Source organism: Gekko japonicus, unplaced genomic scaffold (genome assembly GCF_001447785.1).
Source record: "Gekko japonicus isolate JY-2015 unplaced genomic scaffold, Gekko_japonicus_V1.1 scaffold610, whole genome shotgun sequence".
Lineage (NCBI taxonomy): Eukaryota > Metazoa > Chordata > Lepidosauria > Squamata > Gekkonidae > Gekko > Gekko japonicus.
In genome coordinates, this window is record NW_015165846.1 from 727,436 (window position 1) to 747,085 (window position 19,650).

Sequence of the window (19,650 nt, forward strand, 5' to 3'; positions counted from 1 at the left end):
TGTCTATGCCATCTCCTCTGCTGGAGTTGTATATGCCATAACCCGGGCTTGCAGCCAAGGTGAGCTGAAAGCCTGCAGCTGTGATCCCCACAAGCGGGGCCGCTCCAAAGATGAAAGAGGAGAATTTGACTGGGGAGGTTGCAGTGACAACATCAACTATGGGATCAGGTTTGCAAAAGACTTTGTGGATGCCAAGGAGAAAACAGTGAAAGATGCCCGGGCCCTGATGAACCTTCATAACAACCGCTGTGGCAGAACGGTTAGTAGCACCATCTCTTAGGGATAAAGCAATAGCCAGTACGTGAATTATATCAAATGGCTTATATATTGGAGTCAAAACCAGTGAGAACACTTTCTGTGTTGAAAACCATCATATGCACAAAACACTGCCATCTAAAATTTAAATCAGAAAGTGGGCTGGAGTTTTATAATTGGGGTGCTGGAGACTGGGATGGGTGGGCATTACCTTACTGCAGCCTATAGGCCCCAAATAGACTAAACAGAAAGGGGGGGGGAGAGAAAGCAAGGTATCAAAGGAAAAGGATCACTGCTTAAGTCTCCTCACCTCATTTCCTATTGTATTTAGGATGGGGAGAAATGCTGTTTTATACAAATATGCATGCATGTAATGGAATGTTTTCAGCACTATCAGAGGACTGTTTTTAGAGCTAAACTGCACATTCATGTGTCTTTTCCATCCATTGGAAAGTAGGGTGTGGAGCTATTTTTTCCCCATGTGAAAGAGCACACAAGTGAAGGGAGGCAATACATCCCCCTTTCTCTTACTCTTGTTCAAGCATTTTCCTCCCCAGTATGATTTTAATAGTGGAACTAAGCTGAGATGGGAACCAAAATATCCCAAGAAAATAAAGGAAGGAAGGGGAGGAGGAGGAAGAGGAGGAGGAGGAGGAGATTGGATTTATACACACCCCTTCACTCAGTGGATCACAGGGAAGGAAGGGGATGACCTTTGCTGTCCTAACTTACATTCTTCATATAGAAATGGACACCCTTAATGCATTTTATACATGAACACAGCAGAAATGTGAATATAAGCTTCTGTGGACGAACTGTAAGATGCTTGTTCCAGTCAAGCATTCCCCAGTTGTGTCCCTATATAAAAGCAACATCCATCCAGGTAGAATTAGAATTAGTGACCCTTCCAGCAAGAGCATTTTCAGTGTGGTTGTTAAAGGCTAAAATCCAGTGACAGCCTAAAGACTAACAAAATGTATTCCATATATGAGCTTTTGTGAGTCACAGCTCACTTGTTCAGGTATCTGAACAAATGAACTAGGACTTACAAAAGCTCATATTTGGAATACATTTTGTTAGTCTTTAAGGTGCCACTGGAGTTTTTCTTCTATTTTGAAACAATAGACAAACATGGCTACCTCTTTGCAATCATTAAAGGCAGCCTCGGGAGACTTTCCATTGGGGTGAATCTTCCACGGCTCTGATTGACCACACCAGAGGAGATGAAGGTATTATTAACTGGTATCAGGTCTTTCCTAATGTAGGATTTCCTCAAAAACTCATATTCCTCTTCTTCAAGAGCACAAAGCAGCTTGCAAAGAGTAAAATTACAATATTTCATGAATTATTCAGACTATATACCATCATGTGTCCCGTCCCCCCAAGAAAAGTCAGTGTGATGGACTGCACTTTTTAAGAGTCTTAGAGGTGCTGTACCAACAACTAAAAGACTATGAAGAGTTAATTCTTCACAGAGCTAGAGAGCCTTGAATGACAAGCTGTTCCAGGCAATCTTTATTTATTTTTAGCCCCCCAAAGGGGATTTTTAATTGCATTTTCTACCAACTACAAAGAAACAAGGAAAGGTATCTACAAACTACAGGTGAAAGTAAAGAAAACCACTAAAAACCCAAGGTGGGGTGGTCATACACAATGCTTACAAGATTAGCCTTTTAGGCAATTAAAGTTAACGTTGAAGGTGCCCACAGAACATATCCCTTATAATATCACTCAGCAAATCAGACTATTCAAAGAGACATACAAGTGCATAATTAAATTCTGCTTGTACAAACATCAGGAAACATTAGCATCTCATTTTTTTAACAGCCACCCCCCAACTTAAAGCTGAATCTTCTTCAGTAGATGTAATTGTTGTTTCATCTTCTTCCCTTGTTGCCATCTTCTTCCTCTCTCTCTTCTTCTCCTATTGGTCCAATTGTTGCAACAAAAGCTAGCCAACCTTTAAAACAGAGTCCATTTTGTCAATTGTAACGATAATTATTGCTTTAATTATTTCCTGGAGAGTCCATCCCCAGTCTTACTGGGCAGGTTTACTTCTTTATGTGTTCTGGATATATATCCATTTGCTATTATAAGTCCCGCTAAGATGCATCAGTCTCTGGTCTTCATGTCGCTTCCCTTTCCAAATTGAAGTCCATGTTGATTCTCAAATATTAACTGTTCTTTAAAAACATCTTTTGTGTACCAGTAGGGGTCGCCATACCAGTTGAGGATTTGGAAGAGTCTATGGTTACCAGGTCAGCTGACCTGATCAGCTAGTCTCCCACTTCCTGAAGAAGGCTGAGGCTTTGTTTTAATCTTTGTCTCCATATTCGTTGCTCTTTTTGGGGATGTTTATTTTATTTTTAAAAGCTGCAAAAGTCCTGAACGTTTGCTTATTCGCTTGGGCGCATCTTGAAGTCTCTCTAACATAGTCCATTAGTGCTTTTAGCTCCGTCTCCCCCAGGGAATGCTTTGAATTCTTTTCATTGTCTGGGAGGGGAGTTCCCTTCCCCCCCCCCACTTAGTATGGGGGGACTTCAAGCCTTCGCTCTGGTGATTCATTTCGACTTTACTCACCCTTCGAATGTAGATCTGAAAGATCTCATTGACAGGTACGCTTTCCGCTCAACCTCCACTCACTTGATTCGGTGTGCGTAGCTAAGTCCAATACTGGCACACAGTGGAGAGACTGTCTGGGCAAAGGGATGCCTCAATCTGCCGGCAACATGCCAGGGGACAGGCGACCCTCAGCACCCCATGGCTAGGGACCCATCGCAAGGGGCCCTGGAGGATGCGTACATTTGCACCCCCTCTCTAACCACTGGTTTGTGATCCACGTCCCCGGGAGCTCCCGGGAGACACGACCACCATTAGCCCACCAAAAACGAAAGTCCTGTTCCAGGCAATCTGATTGGTTGGCATCAGCTGAGCAGACACAGTCTTGAGACAGGTGGATGCTGAGGAAAAAGTTAGCCAGATTCCTGCCTTTACTGTGAAGAGACACATACTGAGACCATTTACAAATAGGGTTTAGTGCTAACAGATTCAGAGTTCTACCTTGACTGAATGCAGTTTGAATTCAGCATTAGCTGAGAGCAGTTTGAACACAGACAGGAGTACTGGGGGGAGAATTGGGCAAGGAAGTGAGTAGTAGAGAGGACTCCCATTCAGGCCAAAGGAAAGGGGACAGATCTTCTAGGGAAAGAAGAAGATTCTCCACCCAAACAGGGAGACTTATCTCTGAGGAGTACAGAGATCCCTGGTCTGGTGTAATTAGGAACTGAGTGTAAAAGCTTTAAAAGTCAATTAAACCAAGAAGAGTATTGGTGTTCCAAAGAGAAGGGGTATGGGTACTGGAAAGAAGGTACCAGCCTTCTGGGCACCAAAAAGAGTGATTATACAAATAAAGTGAATTAGAGTGTTTGGGGAAACACTGGAACAAAAGCCTCTCAACATAAAGATCTAAGTAACTGTGAATAATTTAAGAACCTCTCATTAGCCTGATATATAAGAACAAAAGTCTGTGCTTGTAACAGTTTTATGTCACTAATTTCAACTCCTGATTTCATCTGACCTTTCCCTTTGATGTTGAAACAAATCCTTTTGTTATTCTTGAATTTTAAAAGCGTCTCAAGTGCCATTTTCAAGGGTTTAAGTTAAAGGGCAGTCTTATCCCTTCCCTCAAGTTTCTGGGCTGAGCTAATAGCCAAAATATACCTTACTGACAGGGTAGGACAGACAAGATTTCTTCAAGGGAAAAATAAACATGTTACCAGGGCTGCTTAGTCAGAGAAGGGAAATAGAAATGGAGGGAAAATCTTGCCTCTGAGCGAGGGAAGTGGATGGGGTCTATTATACTCAGCATCTAAAGATACTAGGGACTGGTCACACACCATAAGCCCAATGGGAAAACTCTATAATCACACATCTTGGCTGGAGTTTCCTACGACTTGATGGAAGAGGATGGCTTTCCGTGATTTCCTATATCTTAGGAGAGAGTGCCATACACATCTCCTCCAGCAAACTTTTCCAAAAGATCAGGTCTGCCACAGAAAAAGCTGCAGCTCATACAGAAGACTTCCTCCTGAAAGGAGGGGACCTCTAGGGGAAGATGCTGAACTGACCAAAGCTGGCGAGCAGGTGCATGTAGCGAGAGGCAGTCTGTCAAATATTTAACAAATACAAGACAGCAAAAACTGGAGGGGGCATTGGCAGCTGTGACTAACACAGAAACGCCCTTGAAACAGTCTACTGGGATGATGCCTTGAGTCTGATATTGGCTCTTCTTTTCCAGGCTGTGAAACGTTTCCTGAAACTAGAGTGCAAATGTCATGGTGTCAGTGGCTCTTGCACTCTGAGGACATGTTGGTTGGCAATGTCGGACTTTCGGCGAACAGGAGATTACCTAAGGAAAAAATACAATGGGGCCATCCAAGTCACCATGAATCAGGATGGCACTGGATTTACTGTGGCCAATAAGAATTTCCGGAAACCCACAAAAACTGACCTTGTATATTTTGAGAACTCTCCTGATTACTGCTTGATGGACAAGTCTGCAGGTAAAGAACATTTGGAAGCTTGTCTGCTTATAGTATTACACTCTTCACTTCCTACAACTGTGAGTGTGTGAAAGTCCACATGAAACCTAGCCTTTGATGTATTCCTGAGAATCTCAGGGTGGGTGGGTGGATGTAATGTCAAGTTTCCAAACTTCATGTTTTTGGGGATAATTTTGAAAACATTACAGCAATGTTTGCAAAATTAGCTTTTTTTGTTAAAGGAGGGTACTTCTATCCTCCTAATCCCTTTTTCTCCTTTCCTCATGAGTTCAGTTTACTCTAACATCTTTCTCCAATGCCTTTCTTCAGTGCCTTTCACCCCCTACTGCTTTGGAGCCGGAACAATTTGTAGTTCATTAAAACAATACCTACAGCAGTTCCCAGAAGCAATGATCATGAACTACACAGGTTAATTGCAACTTGCAGATATCTATAGTAGTATCTCTTGAAGTTAAGTGTTTGTTGATAGGCCAGAATTTGCTCATTGTGGAAGAGACTCCATTGTTCAGCTTGACGCTACTCATGCATAACGTTTCCCTATTTGTAACTGTGTCTCAGTGGATGGTATAGCAGACTGTCCAGTGCAAAATGAAACAACTTTCCTTCTCCTTTGACAGGTTCATTAGGGACAGCAGGGAGAGTGTGCAACAAGGCATCACGTGGAACTGATGGGTGTGAGGTCATGTGCTGTGGCCGAGGTTACGACACCACCCGAGTGACGCGAGTTACCAAATGTGAGTGCAAATTCCACTGGTGCTGTGCTGTCCGCTGCAAGGAATGTGAGGACACCGTGGACATTCACACATGCAAAGCACCGAAACGGGCAGAGTGGGTAGACCAAACTTGAGACTGTATGGAATGAAGCCAGAGAGGGAAAAGAAAAACTGGCATAGCGCCACCCACAGCCCTGGGCATTCTGGGAGTTGTAGTTCAACTGCATGGCTTTTATTTAATTAATTCTCCAAAGCACTAAAACGAGAAGACTACATTTCCCAGAGAGGGGAAACAACGAGTTCTTCACCAGCAAAACTCATCCCCTATGTTAAAAAAGGAAATTTGCAAATTACATTGAACTGTGAAGTTTCCTACATCTGGTGATATTCTGTATTTAAAAAGGAGGGAGAATGCATAGGAGGCTCTGGAGACCAAGAATCAGGCTGCAATTAGCTGGAAAACCTGACCTCTACCTAAAGCCAGTAAATTATAAGAATAGTAAAATGCAGGAGAGAGAAAAATGTCTATGAACCCTGGAAGAAAGCATTCTTTTCCCCAAAGGAAGATAGCTAAGGAGACTCTGATGCTCTGCTAAGGTCTTCTCTCGAACAAAGGCCACACATGCCTGCACTATGGACAACAGCTGAACACAAGCATGTTGTGTAAAATGACTGTTAATTTTCCTCCTCCTCTGGAAGTGGAATTACAAGTTATCTGCTAAAAGGAAAAGAAAGGTATCTACATAGAGAGAGGGAGAGAAAGTGCACATGTGTGCCTGGACGTACTGGTAGGTTCTCAAAGGAAACTAATATAACGGTGACTGTTTTGTACAAATTCAATTGTACATTTTGTATACTGCTTTAAATACTTTAAATCAAAAACCTATATAAACCTGTATCATCAACAAAGATGTTCTCTGCTTCGTGACTTCCCTACATTCAGGACTGGTTAGGTGACAAGTCCTTACTTGCTTTATTGGTACACTTTAGTTCAGTCAGAAGAAGGATCTTAAGGCTGAAGGGAGCATGCCATCCTAAATGGCCAAATAGCACAAGACAGATGTCATTTTGTTTTCATACACACACACCACAATCCCAGCTTCTCTTGCATTTCTGACACTTCTTCCCTGGCCAATATTTCATCTCTTTTCATGCCTGATATGCAGACACAGAGATACTTTGGACTTCTGCAGAGATTGAACACTCCTCCAACCACCGGCATGTATCTATTCAACCATTCTCTCTTTACAGGCTCCTTTCAGGGAAGGGGGGGGGGGGGGGGAATCCCTGATCCTCCACACAAAGAGTAGACACGATCACAGAAGTCATCTTCATCAGTTCGTGTTCACCTTAATGAATAATTTTGCTGAGCTCATACCCACACACTCGCAGTGTAGCACTGTCCCTGCTTTCAGAGCTGTAACAAGGGCAAGGCAAGTGAGGCATTTGCCTCAGGCACACAAACCTGACGGGCACAGAAAAAGCATATCGTGACTAAACGTTGTGATTACTAATCTTGTCAATTATGCATTTACCTTTTTAGCAAAATAGCTACTATGAAAGTATAGGGGGTGCAATTTTATGTTCTTGTTTCAGGCACAAAATTAGCTAGTTATGGCTCTGCCTGCTTCTATCATCAGACATCTGCTGAACAAAGCCCTGTAGATCCTTCAGATAGACTTTCTGAAGGTCTCCTTCCATTTCATCCAACATACATGGAGGTTCATGCACAACAGTGTGGGTTTGTGCATGTGCAAAAGTGGCATCACTTTTAAAATATTGGGTATAAAATGTCCTTCGGTACAAACTAACCCAGGCATCAGCCACAGCATCTCAGTTTAATGATGACTATACAGTCTCTAACTGGTTTTCCCCAGGTCCTTAGTACAAAGCAATGAGAGTTAAATTGGCTTAGGGGTCATAGTGGTGATATAACCTGAGTGAACTCAGTGAAGCCAACAAATCAGTCGAAATCATGTTCACAACACAGGGTTGCACCAGTTTTATTTAACATACTTTCATTAAATCAGTATAGATATTGAAATGATGCAGCTGCACATTCCTTAGCAGCTACAATCTGCATGTAGCCTCCAAGTTCACTATTAGTAAATAGCTGTGTAACACATCTCTGACCAGCCAGAACCCAACAGTGGTCCTTTCCATACTAGACCTTAAATCCTGGTTCAGCCCTGTCCCCAAACTTACATTCTACACTACACATGAGTTCACCCCTGTAGTAATCTCAGGGTATTTTTACATTCTACACTACACTCGAGTTCACCCCTGTAATTATCTTGGGGTATTTTTCATTTCCACATTACATTGAGGTCACCTCGATTTCGCCCCCCACTTGTCCCGGGATTAACGGATGTTGTGTATAACCAGGGATAAATGCAAGGTACTGTGTGCCAAGTTGAACTCTGATAAAACCAGGGATGAGATCCAAGTGCAGAAAGGTCCAACAGCATCCGTTTACCCCAGGACTCGAATGTAGTGTAGAATGTAAGTTCGGGGTCAGGGTTGAACCAAGGTCTAGTGCGGAATCACCAGTATCACATTAACAGCCTCATCCTATACCTGTGGCCTCAGGAGTAAGTCTCAGTAAGTTCAGTGGGACCGACTCACAAGTAAGCACTCATAGGATTGCTGCCTGTATAACTTTTCTTTCTGTTACTATTAATGATTGCTACACACATGTTTTTTAAGGCTGGAAGTGCCTGATACTTCTCAAGAGGATTAGACGGTGAGCTTTATGACAGAGATTTAAACTGACAGCACCCATTCTCAAACCCAACATTTTATCTACTGTACCACATTGGCCTTTTTCTCTCTGAATGATTCTTAGCTTTCCAAATGCAGAAACGGAGAGAGGTTGTGGCCTTATGAAGCAGACAGAGGCCCAAATGCAGAAACGGAGAGAGGTTGTGGCCTTATGAAGCAGACAGAGGCCCTTCAGAATCCAGACAACACAGAAGTCATTGCCACTTATCATTGGACTGTCATACAGAACAACACTGGGTTGGAGCCCAAACATAACACCTTCCATCAGTGGAAGAACTCCTTGCATTTGTGGAAATGCACCTTTTGGGTCCAATCCCATTGCTTAGATCCAACCCAACATATTGTCTAACATTTAAGGGAATCTCTCACCCTTGAAATCAGGCCAATGCTTTCTGTTCTGTGGCAAACTCCCAATTTTTTACTGAGTCATTGCACCATCCAAATTTAATAGGGCTTTCCTAACTCCTGGAAGATTACACAAAAATAGGTGAAGGTATTGAAATATAAAACAGAGCACCATTAAGAAGTCTTACAGCTGCTCAAAACCCAGTTTCTCACTGTTCAGACATATAGAAAGTAAGAGAAATTTGTGATAAGCTCTTGCCAGCTGGTAGTGATTTAATTGCCAATCTGAAAGTTCAGGTACATAAAGCAGTCTTCATAAATTGCACTCACAACTCCAGAAACCTTTTTAAAAATGACTAAATAAAACTGGATCATCATTAAGATCTTCCCTTATTAAATGTTATACTGAAAGGCCGCCAAGCCTATTGTGTGCTTGAACTTTTATGTTCGTAAGGATGGGCTATGTCTAAGAAATACTGAGAACAAATGACACACGGCTTTCACTTTGTCTGGTTAGGAAGAAAACACAGACCTGGGAACCTGGTTCTCTGCTTCCATGGCAACAAGCAGCTCAACTTTGAAACTTTTCCACCTGCACAAGAAGGTCACCTCTCACATTCTTTGCAGTGTTGTATTGGCACAGTTTGCTACTGGCCTGCACAAGCTTTGATGAGAGAGCTATTCAGCATCAAGCAATGGGAACAGCAGGGAGCTGAGCCGAAAAGAACATTTGGGGGGGGGGGAGCCACTGGGGTGTCCAGTTTTGCATTTGCAAATTCAAATACATTTCCCCCATTTGTTTCAACTCTGGTGGAGAACAAAACAGTATCATCTTAAAACACCTTTGTATTTGTTGCTATTGGTGTCCTGTATTTCTGCATTCCATTTTGACTCTAGAAATCCTTCTCTTCCTTCAGTTGGTGTCTCTGTCTTCTTCTTGGCCTACTTACACAGAATAATACACAGAACGTTTACTTAGCACTTTAGAGTATTCAAAGCATTTCACATATATTATCTCAGTAGTCCCTCCAAGCTAGGTCAGTATTATTATCCCCGAATTGCCAATAAGGGATTGAGTCTGAGAGATAGACAGTTTGCCTACAAAGAGTTTCAGGGAAGAGGCAATATTTGAACCGCAGGCTTCTTGGTTCTCAGCTCATCCTCTGCACATCTCTTTTTATTTAAAGTAAAGGGAGGAAAGCAAATTTTCAACAGACTATTTTCACACTGAAGCCACAAATCAAAAATCTAATTAAGCTTGAACTGGTATTCTAAAACTGAAAAAAGCAGTGAAAAATATTTATGTCAATGTTAAATTTAAGCTTCCAAAAATTAATAAATGGGCACCACATATTTACAATTTTTGTCTGTGTTTTGTCTCTTCACTTCATAAATCCTATAAAATTTGATTTTGGGGGGAAATATACCAAACTTTAGAAGTCTGCTCTCATTCCTTTATGCTTAATGCACACAAAAATTACCACCATCATAATCATCATTATTATTGTTTTGATTTTAGCAGTGGTCACAAATGAGAAGTTGGGAAATAATGAGCTTTTCATATTGTTATCCAAAAATCCTGACAAAATAACAGAGCATCTAAAGGTAATGCACAGGGTGTCATTTGCTTAATTTCTTTCAGAGCCCAGTATTTCTTAAAGCATATGAGTATTATAAAATGAAGCTTCTTATACTAGGTTGTGCCCAATGCTCTACTTCAATAAGAATATTTGCCTAGGATTGCCCCAATTGTCTGGAGAAAAAAATGTCCTCTCCTTTGGTTTAATGGATATTAATTACCAAATGATGTTTTTTACCTCCATTCCACTAAAAGCTTTAGCTGCCCATTTCTACACATTAAGCCTCTGAATAAAGAAATAGGTCAGTTTTCTACATGCCTATTGGTAACCCTACATGGAAAATGATGCTGCATCAGGATCTTCTACTGCTTCAAGTCAAGCCTCGCTACAAGATTCAGGCAGAATCTGTAGGTCAGATATAAATTCATTAAGTGTTGGAATGGAAGGTGTTAAAATATTCCATCTGAGGTGTTGTCCTTTAACTAGATAATTATTTGTCAAACTTCTTGATGAGTCCCACCTTATTCAATGTTGACTTGCAAGTCTTGACTAGCTAAGGAATATCTAAATTCCACAGGAAATTTCTATAGTCAACATTTGGAATATCAGATTAATATAGCCTCTTATAAAAAGAACAGCATATTATCCATCAGCTCTGAATTTGATAAGATTAACCACGGAATCTGAAAAGAATTTACTGGTAGCAGGATCTTTTTACTTAAAGAAACTGCATAACAGGCTAAGAATTTATTGGCTACATTTCCTTTCTCAAATAAGTTTAGATAGCAACTCTCAGAGCTCTAACGATTTCAAGAACATTCATTAAGTGTGCTATGCAACAGGCATACTATTCAAGAACGGGTTAAATGGGTCCTGACCTGGATAGCCCAAGCAAACCCAATCCAATCCCATCAGATTTTAGAAGCTAAGCAAGGCCGACTCTGGTGAGGACTTGGGAAGGGTGACGTCCAAGGAATACCAGAGGTGGGATACAGGGGCAGGCTAACCAAGCCACCTTTCTGAAAAACATCCAAGCACCCAGTAGGGGTTGCCAGAATTCAACCACGACTTCCAGGCAAGCACAAAAAACACACACATACACACACAAAATATTAAAAATAACGGATTAAATGAGTGCTTAATAGAAAGCACTGAGTGCTAATATCTTTATTACCAGCCCTTGCTTGTTGTTGTTGCAGTTTTTGTTTGGAAAAGCTAACTCCTCAGACAAAAAGGCTTCTTTGGCATCCCATACAATCTGCCATTCCATTAAGATGTAGTGTTAAATAAGAAATATTTCTGAAGTTTCTGCATGCTCTCTTGTAGAAATTCACTATTGTTTAACAAACAAAACTTTACATTTCCAGCCCCAATTTAAAAAGGCTTTGATTCAGGCCAATTTGTGTATACATATGAACCCATGAAGCAGCTTGAGTCAGGCTGTGGGTCTACCGAAGTCAGCATAGCCTCCTCTGACTGGAAGCAGCTATCCAGAGTCTCATGTCAGGGTTTATCATATTACCTACAACCTGTTGGGGGTTGAATCTGGGACCTCATACACGGCAGATGTTTTACCTGTATATCATCACAAATTGTTCTTAGTTTGATTGCTGCAAAACAGACCTGGGAGTAGTGCCACTGAACATTCCAGAATAACATTGACAAGAACAAGAAAAAATAAAATATTAGATCAAGGATTATAAAGCATACGACACTCTGTTAAAATGTTGTTCAGTTCTTCTTCAGAAGATTTTTCATAGGACCTTGTTCCATTCAGGTTACATATTATGTAAACAAGTAAATTCTGCATTAATTATTCCACTAAAATCCCCTCTGATAATTAATTCAGCAGCAGCAACTTGCTATTCTTCTTTAAAAGGGTATTGTAAAATTGTCCTCTGCCTTGATTTGGTCCAGTGATGCTGCCTAAGTTAACTTTTTAAAGATTCTGTTAATCATTTAACTAGCATCTCTCTATCCTTGATGCCAGATTTTTTTATCCTGGAAAATGAGCCACCTACTCCTTTAGACTTTCTTTGAACACGGGACTTAAATCTCTCCTAAATTAATTCCACCAGTGAACAAATTATATCAACATATTCTTTCTTTAACTAATTGGTTATTTTCTTCCTTTTAATACTGCTTTCTATGCTGTGAGAAGTGATAAGTTTATTTGCCATTTCTTTAATAGTTTACACGCTTTCCGCCTCTACTTTCCACATCTTTTTCTATAACTCAAACTGATTATCTTCCATTTCTATGAGGAGTGACACCTTCTGTCTGGGTAGCAACTGGTTACCAGTTGAATGTCTGTTACCTTCTCTATTTCTCTGTTATTAAATCAGAAGCATTCAATATTATTTATGCTTCATCTAGATTTTTGAATGATTTTTCTATATTTCTGGAATATATAGTTCTATCAAAATCTGTATTTCTAAAATCTATATTTCTAGGTTCATTTCTATATTTCTTATGACCATTCACCTTTATGTATGTTTAACTAAGATCTGAAAAGAAAAATTCATTTTTACTGGAGTTCTTTAATAAGTCTTTGTTAGAAACTGACACTCTCCTTTTTAAAAACTTACCAGAGGTAAACCTGAAAGGAACTGGATTTCTTGATTGTTTACTTTAGGGTTATACCATGCTTTTTGCATAAATAGTTTATTTGACAGTTCTGGGACAGAAATTAAAGTTCTCTTTTCCAATTTTATCTTTCATGACACATCAGCATATATTCCACCACTCCACTCAGCAGAGTCTGAAACCTTCCTCCCACATAAGGATCCTATGAAAGCATCATTTGAGTTACAGGAAGGCTCCTTAGGCTGGAAGAAGATTTCACATTTGGCTGAACTGAGTGGTAGGCTACATGCCCATAAAATTAATTACATAAGCACTAAGAGTTTAATTTAGATGCAAAAAGATGTTCTAAAGTATTTTACCTGGTTACCCTGAAGAGCTCATACTTTAATATGGCTGCCTTCTATTTTGTCCTCCAGAATCTAAACTTTCACCTTGGCTCTTATGACTGAAACCTGTCTATATCTTAAGAGGGGCTATTACTTCCTTCTTTGCATTCTATTGAGGGCTCTCTGTTAGACCAAAAGACTACTGCCTGTGTGTAACATACTGCCTTTTCTTGTATGTCTTCAAAAATGGACTGGTGTTTTCTATACTATCTACTCTCTACATCTTTCTTTCTTTGCCTTTCCAAATATTACAGTTCAGAAAGTATCAAAAGTGTTATGCTAAAGGGTAAAAGTAAAGTGTTGCATGAGCACTACATTGATGGCTACTTACATATCAGTAGAGGGGGATCAGGTCCTTTGCCCCAGACTCCCAGTGAGAAAGGCAGACTATAAGTAATGTAAATAAGTAAATAAATTAATAATAATTAGTTTCTGTAGATTTTCCGGGTTGTGAGGCCACGGTCTTGGCATTGTAGAACCTGACGTTCCACCAGTAACTGTAACTGGCATCCTCAGAGGTATAACACAGAAAGATGGAGTACTCTCACAGAGAGTACTCCATCTTTCTGTGTTATACCTCTGAGGATTGTAGAACCTGATGTTTCATCCTCAGACGTTTCATCCTCAGAGGTATAACACAGAAACATGGAGCACTCCCACAGAGAGTACTCCATCTTTCTGTGTTACACCTCTGAGGATGCCAGTCACAGTTACTGGTGAAACGTCAGGTTCTACAATGCCAAGACCACGGCCTCACAACCCAGAAAATCTACAGCAACTAATGAGCTCCGGCCGTGAAAGCCTTCGACAACAAATTAATGATCATTCATTTACTTTATTTATAGACCCCCTTTCTGACTGAGATTCAAAGTGAATCAGACTCCTTTGGAGATCCTACCATCCAGTTTGGCCTAATGCATATGCAAAGGAACAAGGTCAGGTTACCAAACATCATCTTCCAGAGGGCATTCCTAATCAGGCCTACTCAGAATTCTACTCAAGTCTATCTAATGGAGCTTACTCCCAGGAAAGTACTCTTAGGGGTCTCAGTTAATTTCTGGAGCAATCATTTCAAGTACCTGGGCTTCTTTTAAAATCAAGCTTAATTGTCATGCAACAAAGCCCTAATAGCTGGTATCTCTTCTACAGATTTAAGTAGACATGCAGAGTTTGGGATTCAAAGTTCTGGACAAAGGGGCTTGCACTTGTAACAGAGAACATCTGGTATATCTACTGCCATCTTCCACTATTGTAATAGCTGTAGATTAACAAAGGAGAATCTTTGAAAAGTAACCATACCCTGACTTGGATGGCCCAGCCTGATTTCATCAGTTCTTGGCAGTTAGTACTTGGGTGGGAGACCTCTACACAGAGGCAGGTAATATCAAACCACCTCTGTTCCTCTCTTGCCTCGAAAACCCTAAAGGGCTCCAACTTGGCAGCACTTTCCGCCACCAACCATGCAAGGAGTTAATTCTGACCTGTAGCCAGGAAGCCCCTGGTTTCATGGGTCTGCTGTAAACCTACTAGGTGATCTTAGGCAAGCCAGTACTTCAGTCTCAGCCCTCATCTAGACCATGGGATAAGAATACTGACCTACCTTGCAGGGCTGTTGTAAGCATTAGGGAGATAATCCTTTCAGCACTGAGAAAACTCTGAAACAAACACTCAACAGTCTTCTCCCATCTATCTGCTGTTGAGGTTCTGTAGCAACCCTTGAGCCTTGGGTCAAGTTCATATTTCATTTTGCTCAGTTGCAGCCCCTGTCTGCTCAAGCTTTCCACATTCCTCCAGCTTTCGCAGCCCTAGCCACTTGGTGCAAAAGTTTCACTGTTCCCGTCTTCACATGGCATTACTGAAATGTCTGTGGGTGAAAGGGGAGCAGAGAAGTCAAACTCAGCCCAGAGCCTTTCAAGTCTGCCCTAACAGACATGTTCATCAACACTGAGATCTAATCTACTGGGAAGAGCTCCCTTCATTTATCTTCATTATTGCCCCACCTGCCATCAATTTAAGACTTAAGTCTCCACCCCTCAGGGTAATGCTCGTTCAGTGGGCTGGAAAGGACCTCAGTGCTCAAAGTGCTAAGGGGCAATGACAGCTGATAAACACTTGTCTCTGCTGCACGATGGCTGGGAGCTCCCCTCTGGCAAGAATATATTGGGGCTTCCAGGCCTGCCTGACGAATGACAGAATTCAGAGGAGGGGGTGCACAGCTTTAATTTGCCTTGCTCCACAACAGTCCTGGAATATTTCTTTGGCTTTTTCTGGCTCTGTGTGTTCATTAAAGCGGCAAAGAAGAATGGCCCAAGGCACCATCCTGCAGAGCTGACAGCTTACGAGGAAGGGGACAAGGTAGTTTGAGGTGGGGCTGCTCTTGCAGCCCATTTTAGGAATAATGACAGAGAGCAATCCGTTTAAGAAAAGCATTGTAATCAAAGCTGAACATGCAAAGTGGTTTGCAGTGCTTTCAGGGTACTATTGATAGCAACGTAATAGAACTTGGGAGGTAGGGCACAATGGTGACTGAGGACCATGTGTCTCAACTAAGGGGCCAAGGGAGGCAAAGATTATTGGAGAGAGAGACACATTATAGGTGTCTAGATGCAAATGCTAGAAGTCTCTGAGCCAAGATGGAAGAGCTGGTATGCTTGGTGTTTACTGACAATTTAGATATAGTAGATAGCTCAGAAATATGGTGGAATGGGGAAATCTATGGGATACAGTCATTCCTGGTTATAAGCTCTACAGACAGGACAGGAAGGGACAGGTTGTTGTTTGTGTTGTGTTGTACATCAAAGAGGGTATAGAACCAAAAAAGTTAGAAAACATCAGAAACAATATGTGTGGAAATACTGGGCCCTAAGGATTACTTAAAAGTGGGGGTGTACTATTGCCCATCTGATCAAACCCTTGAAGCTGATCTTGAGATGGAGAAGGAAATAAGGGAGGTGACTAAAACAGATAATGCTATTATACTGGGAGACTTTAACTATATTCACATTGACTGGGTAAATGTGTGCTCAAGTCATGCTGTAGAAATTAGATTCCAAGACATAAATGACTATGCACTGGAACAGTTGGTCACAGAGCCAATCAGAAGGGTAGAGATCTTGGACTTGGTTTTGACTGGGTTTCCAAACCTGGTGAAAGATGTAGAGGTTGTTACCCCAATTGGGAACAGTGACCACAGTGCCATTAAGTTCAGCATTCAGGTCAATGGAAAGTTACCCCTAAAGTCCAAACTGTAACATTTGATGTGAAAAGAGGAAACTTTACAAAAATGAGGGGAATAGTAAAAAGGAAGATGAAGGGGAAACACGAAAGAGTCAAATCCCTAGAGGATGCTTGGAAGTTTTTTAAAAGCACACTAATTGAAGCCCAGATAGAATGCATTCCACAGGTTAGGACAGGCACTGCCAAGTCTAAAAGAAAGTCTGCAGGGTTAACAATGCAAGTCAAGAAAGCTATAAAAAGCAAAGAGGCTTCTTTTTTAAAAAGTAAAAGGTTTGCCCCAATGAGTTGAACCGAAGAGACCACAGGCTCTGGCAAAAGAAATGTAAGTTCTCATTAGGCATGAAAAAAGATTTTGAGAAGTGGGTTGCTAAAAGCAAGACAAAAAATAAACAATTTTTATAATATATCCAGAGTAGGAAACCAGCCATAGAGGCAGTGAGGCCTTTGGATAAAGGGATACAGGGATTGCCAAAGGAAGATGGGGAGATGGCAGAGAAGCCTTTTGCTTCTGTGTTAAATGTGGGTCATGTATCCATGACACAGCCCCTATTTTCAGGAAGGGAGTCTGAAGAGCTGAGCCAAATTGAGGTGACCAGAGATGAAATTCTAGACCTACTGTGGAAATTAAAAACTGATAAGTCTCCAGGTCCTGATGGCATACACCTGAGAGTTCTTAAGGAACTCAGATGTGAGATTGTTGATTGACTAACCCATATATGTAACCTATTACTAAATTCAGCTGCTGTACCAGAAGACTGGAGAGTAGCAAATGTTACAACAGAGGGGAACCAGCAAACTACCAGCCAGTCAGCATAAGGTCTGTCCTCGGCAAATGAGTAAAAACTGTAATCAAAGATAGAATTGTTAGGCACATAGAGGGACAAAGCTTGCTGAGGGAAGATCAGCATGGCTTCTGCAAAGGGAAGTCCTGCCTCACCAGGCTTTTGGAGTTCTTTGAGAAAGTGAACAAGCATGTAGACAACAGCGACCCATCAGATATTATATACCTGGCCTCTTAAAAGGCTTTTGACAAAGGGCCTCACCAAAGACTCCTGGATAAACTTAACAGTCACGGGAAAAGAGGGACAAGTTTCTTATGGATTAAAACCTGGTTAAATGTCAGGAAGCAAAAAGTTGGAATTAATGGGCAGTTCTCACAATGGAGGGAAGTAAGCTGTGGGGTCCCACAAGGATCAGTATTGGGGCCAGTACTATTAAATTATTCATAAATGATCTGGAACTGGGGGTGAGTAGTGTAGTGGCCAGGTTTGCAGATGACACCAAGTTACTCAGGATGGTGAAAACCAAGGCTGACTGTGAAGAGATTCAAGAGGACCTCCACAAACTGGGTGAGTGGGTGATAATGTGGCAAATGAAGTTCAGTGTTCATCAGTGTAAAGTGATGCACCTTGGGACAAAAAATCCCAGCTTCAAGTGTAGGCTAATGGGGTTTGAACTTGCTGAGACTGAGAGGGGGAAAGATCTTGGGGTTGTACTGGAGAGCTCAATGAAAGTGTCAAGAAAGTGTGCTGCAGCACTGAAAAAAGGCAAACTCTGTGTTGGGGATTATTAGGAATGGGATTGAGAATAAAATGACTGATATTGTAATGCCCTTGTATAGATCCATGGTGTGGCTTTATTTGGAAAACTGTCACCGTATCTCAAAAAGGACATTGCAGAGTGGGGGGAAAGTACAGAGGCGGGCAACCAAGATGATTAGGGGCTTGGAGCACCTTCCCTGTGAGGAAAGGTGGAAGAGTCTGCGACTTTTCAGTTTAGAACAGAGTTCTAAATTGTTGTTGTTGTTCAGTCACACAGTTATTTATGTATTTATGTATTTATTTATTTATTTATACATTCGGTTTATATACCGCCCTGACCCCGAAGGGTCTCTGGGCGGTTTACATAGAAGTCTAAGTCTACTTTTTCCCTATCTATGGCCACATGGTACAGGGGCGGGGCTGCCTACCAGCACCCAGGTGGTGGGGCTGCTGTTCTCCGGCTCGGCTCCTTCTTCTTCTTCCGGCGGTCTTCAGGGTCGGTACTTCCATCCTGGTGGCCAGGGATAGGTCTTTCCATTTTGGTGGCTTTCTTTCGCGGGCCCATCTGGTGCGCGGTTTGCGTCAGCACAGCTCCGGCTAATGTCCATTTCGGCTCCGCCGCGCCTGCGCCTCCACGTCACTGTGCCTTCCGTCTCCGCCTCTGCCGTCATCTGTTTCACCGCTTGATGTTGCACTTGCTGGCCACCAGGGCTCGCCTCGCCAATCTCGCCGCCACTGCTCGTCACTCTGCTCACCGCTGATGCTCCCACCACACCTCGCAATGGAGGAGGGTGCCCCCTGCCACCTAGGGCAGGTACCCATTTATCTACTCACTGTTGTTACGGCTTTCGAACCGCTGGGTGGGCAGGAGTTGAGTCTGACTCTTCACAACCCCATGGACCACATCACGCCAGGCCCGCCTGTCTTCCGCTGCCCTCTGGAGTTTGCTCAATTATGCATGGCGTGGAGAGAGTTGACAAAGAGAATTTTTTTCTCCCTCTCCCAAAATACTAGAACTCAAGGGCATCCAATGAAGCTGATGGGCAGGAGGTTCAGGATGTAGTTTGGTGTAGTGGTTAAGTGCATTGGACTCTAATCTGGGAGAACTGGGTTTGGTTCCCCACTCCTCCACTTGCAGCTGCTGGATGATCTTGGGCAAGCCGTAGTTCTGTCAGAGTTGTTCTTGACAGTTTCTGTCAAAAGCTCTCTCAGCCCCATCTACCTCACAGGGTGTCTGTTGTGGGGAGGGGAAGGGAAAGGAGTTTGTAAGCTGTTCTGAGACTCAGAATGAAGGGCAGGGTATAAATCCAATCTCCTCCTCCTCCTCTTCCTCCTCCAAGATGGAGAAAAGAAAATACTACTTGGCATAGAGAGTGATTAAAGTGTAGAATTTGCTGCCAGAGGATGTAGTGATGGCCACAAGAGTAAACTGCTTTAAAAAGGGGACTAAATAGATTCATGGAGGAGAAGTCTATCAATGGTTACTAGCCATGGTGACTGATGGGAACCTCCACATTCAGAGGCACTAAGCCAAATATGACTTACGATCCTGCTCCCCCTTTTTGTCCAAGGGACAGCTGCAAAGTAATTTTTTCTTTTAGTTTTTTTTTCATGATACGCTTTGTTAGCGTGGAGTGACTGTAAAAAGTGTCCAGAGAACTTGC

The 19,650-nt window shown here is 42.0% G+C and overlaps 1 protein-coding gene across 1 annotated transcript in view; it reads left to right on the forward strand.

Moving 5' to 3' along the window:
* WNT2B (wingless-type MMTV integration site family member 2B) overlaps nt 1–5,737 on the forward strand; it is a 48,634-nt gene extending 42,897 nt beyond the window's left edge. Inside the window, exons 3-5 of the mRNA XM_015411066.1 lie at nt 1–259; nt 4,553–4,817; nt 5,435–5,737. The exon at nt 1–259 is cut by the window's left edge and continues 3 nt beyond it. Coding sequence (XP_015266552.1) covers nt 1–259; nt 4,553–4,817; nt 5,435–5,664 — 754 coding nt within the window. The 3' untranslated portion in view covers nt 5,665–5,737. The remainder of the gene's footprint in view (nt 260–4,552; nt 4,818–5,434) is intronic.
* Nucleotides 5,738–19,650: the final 13,913 nt, after the last annotated feature.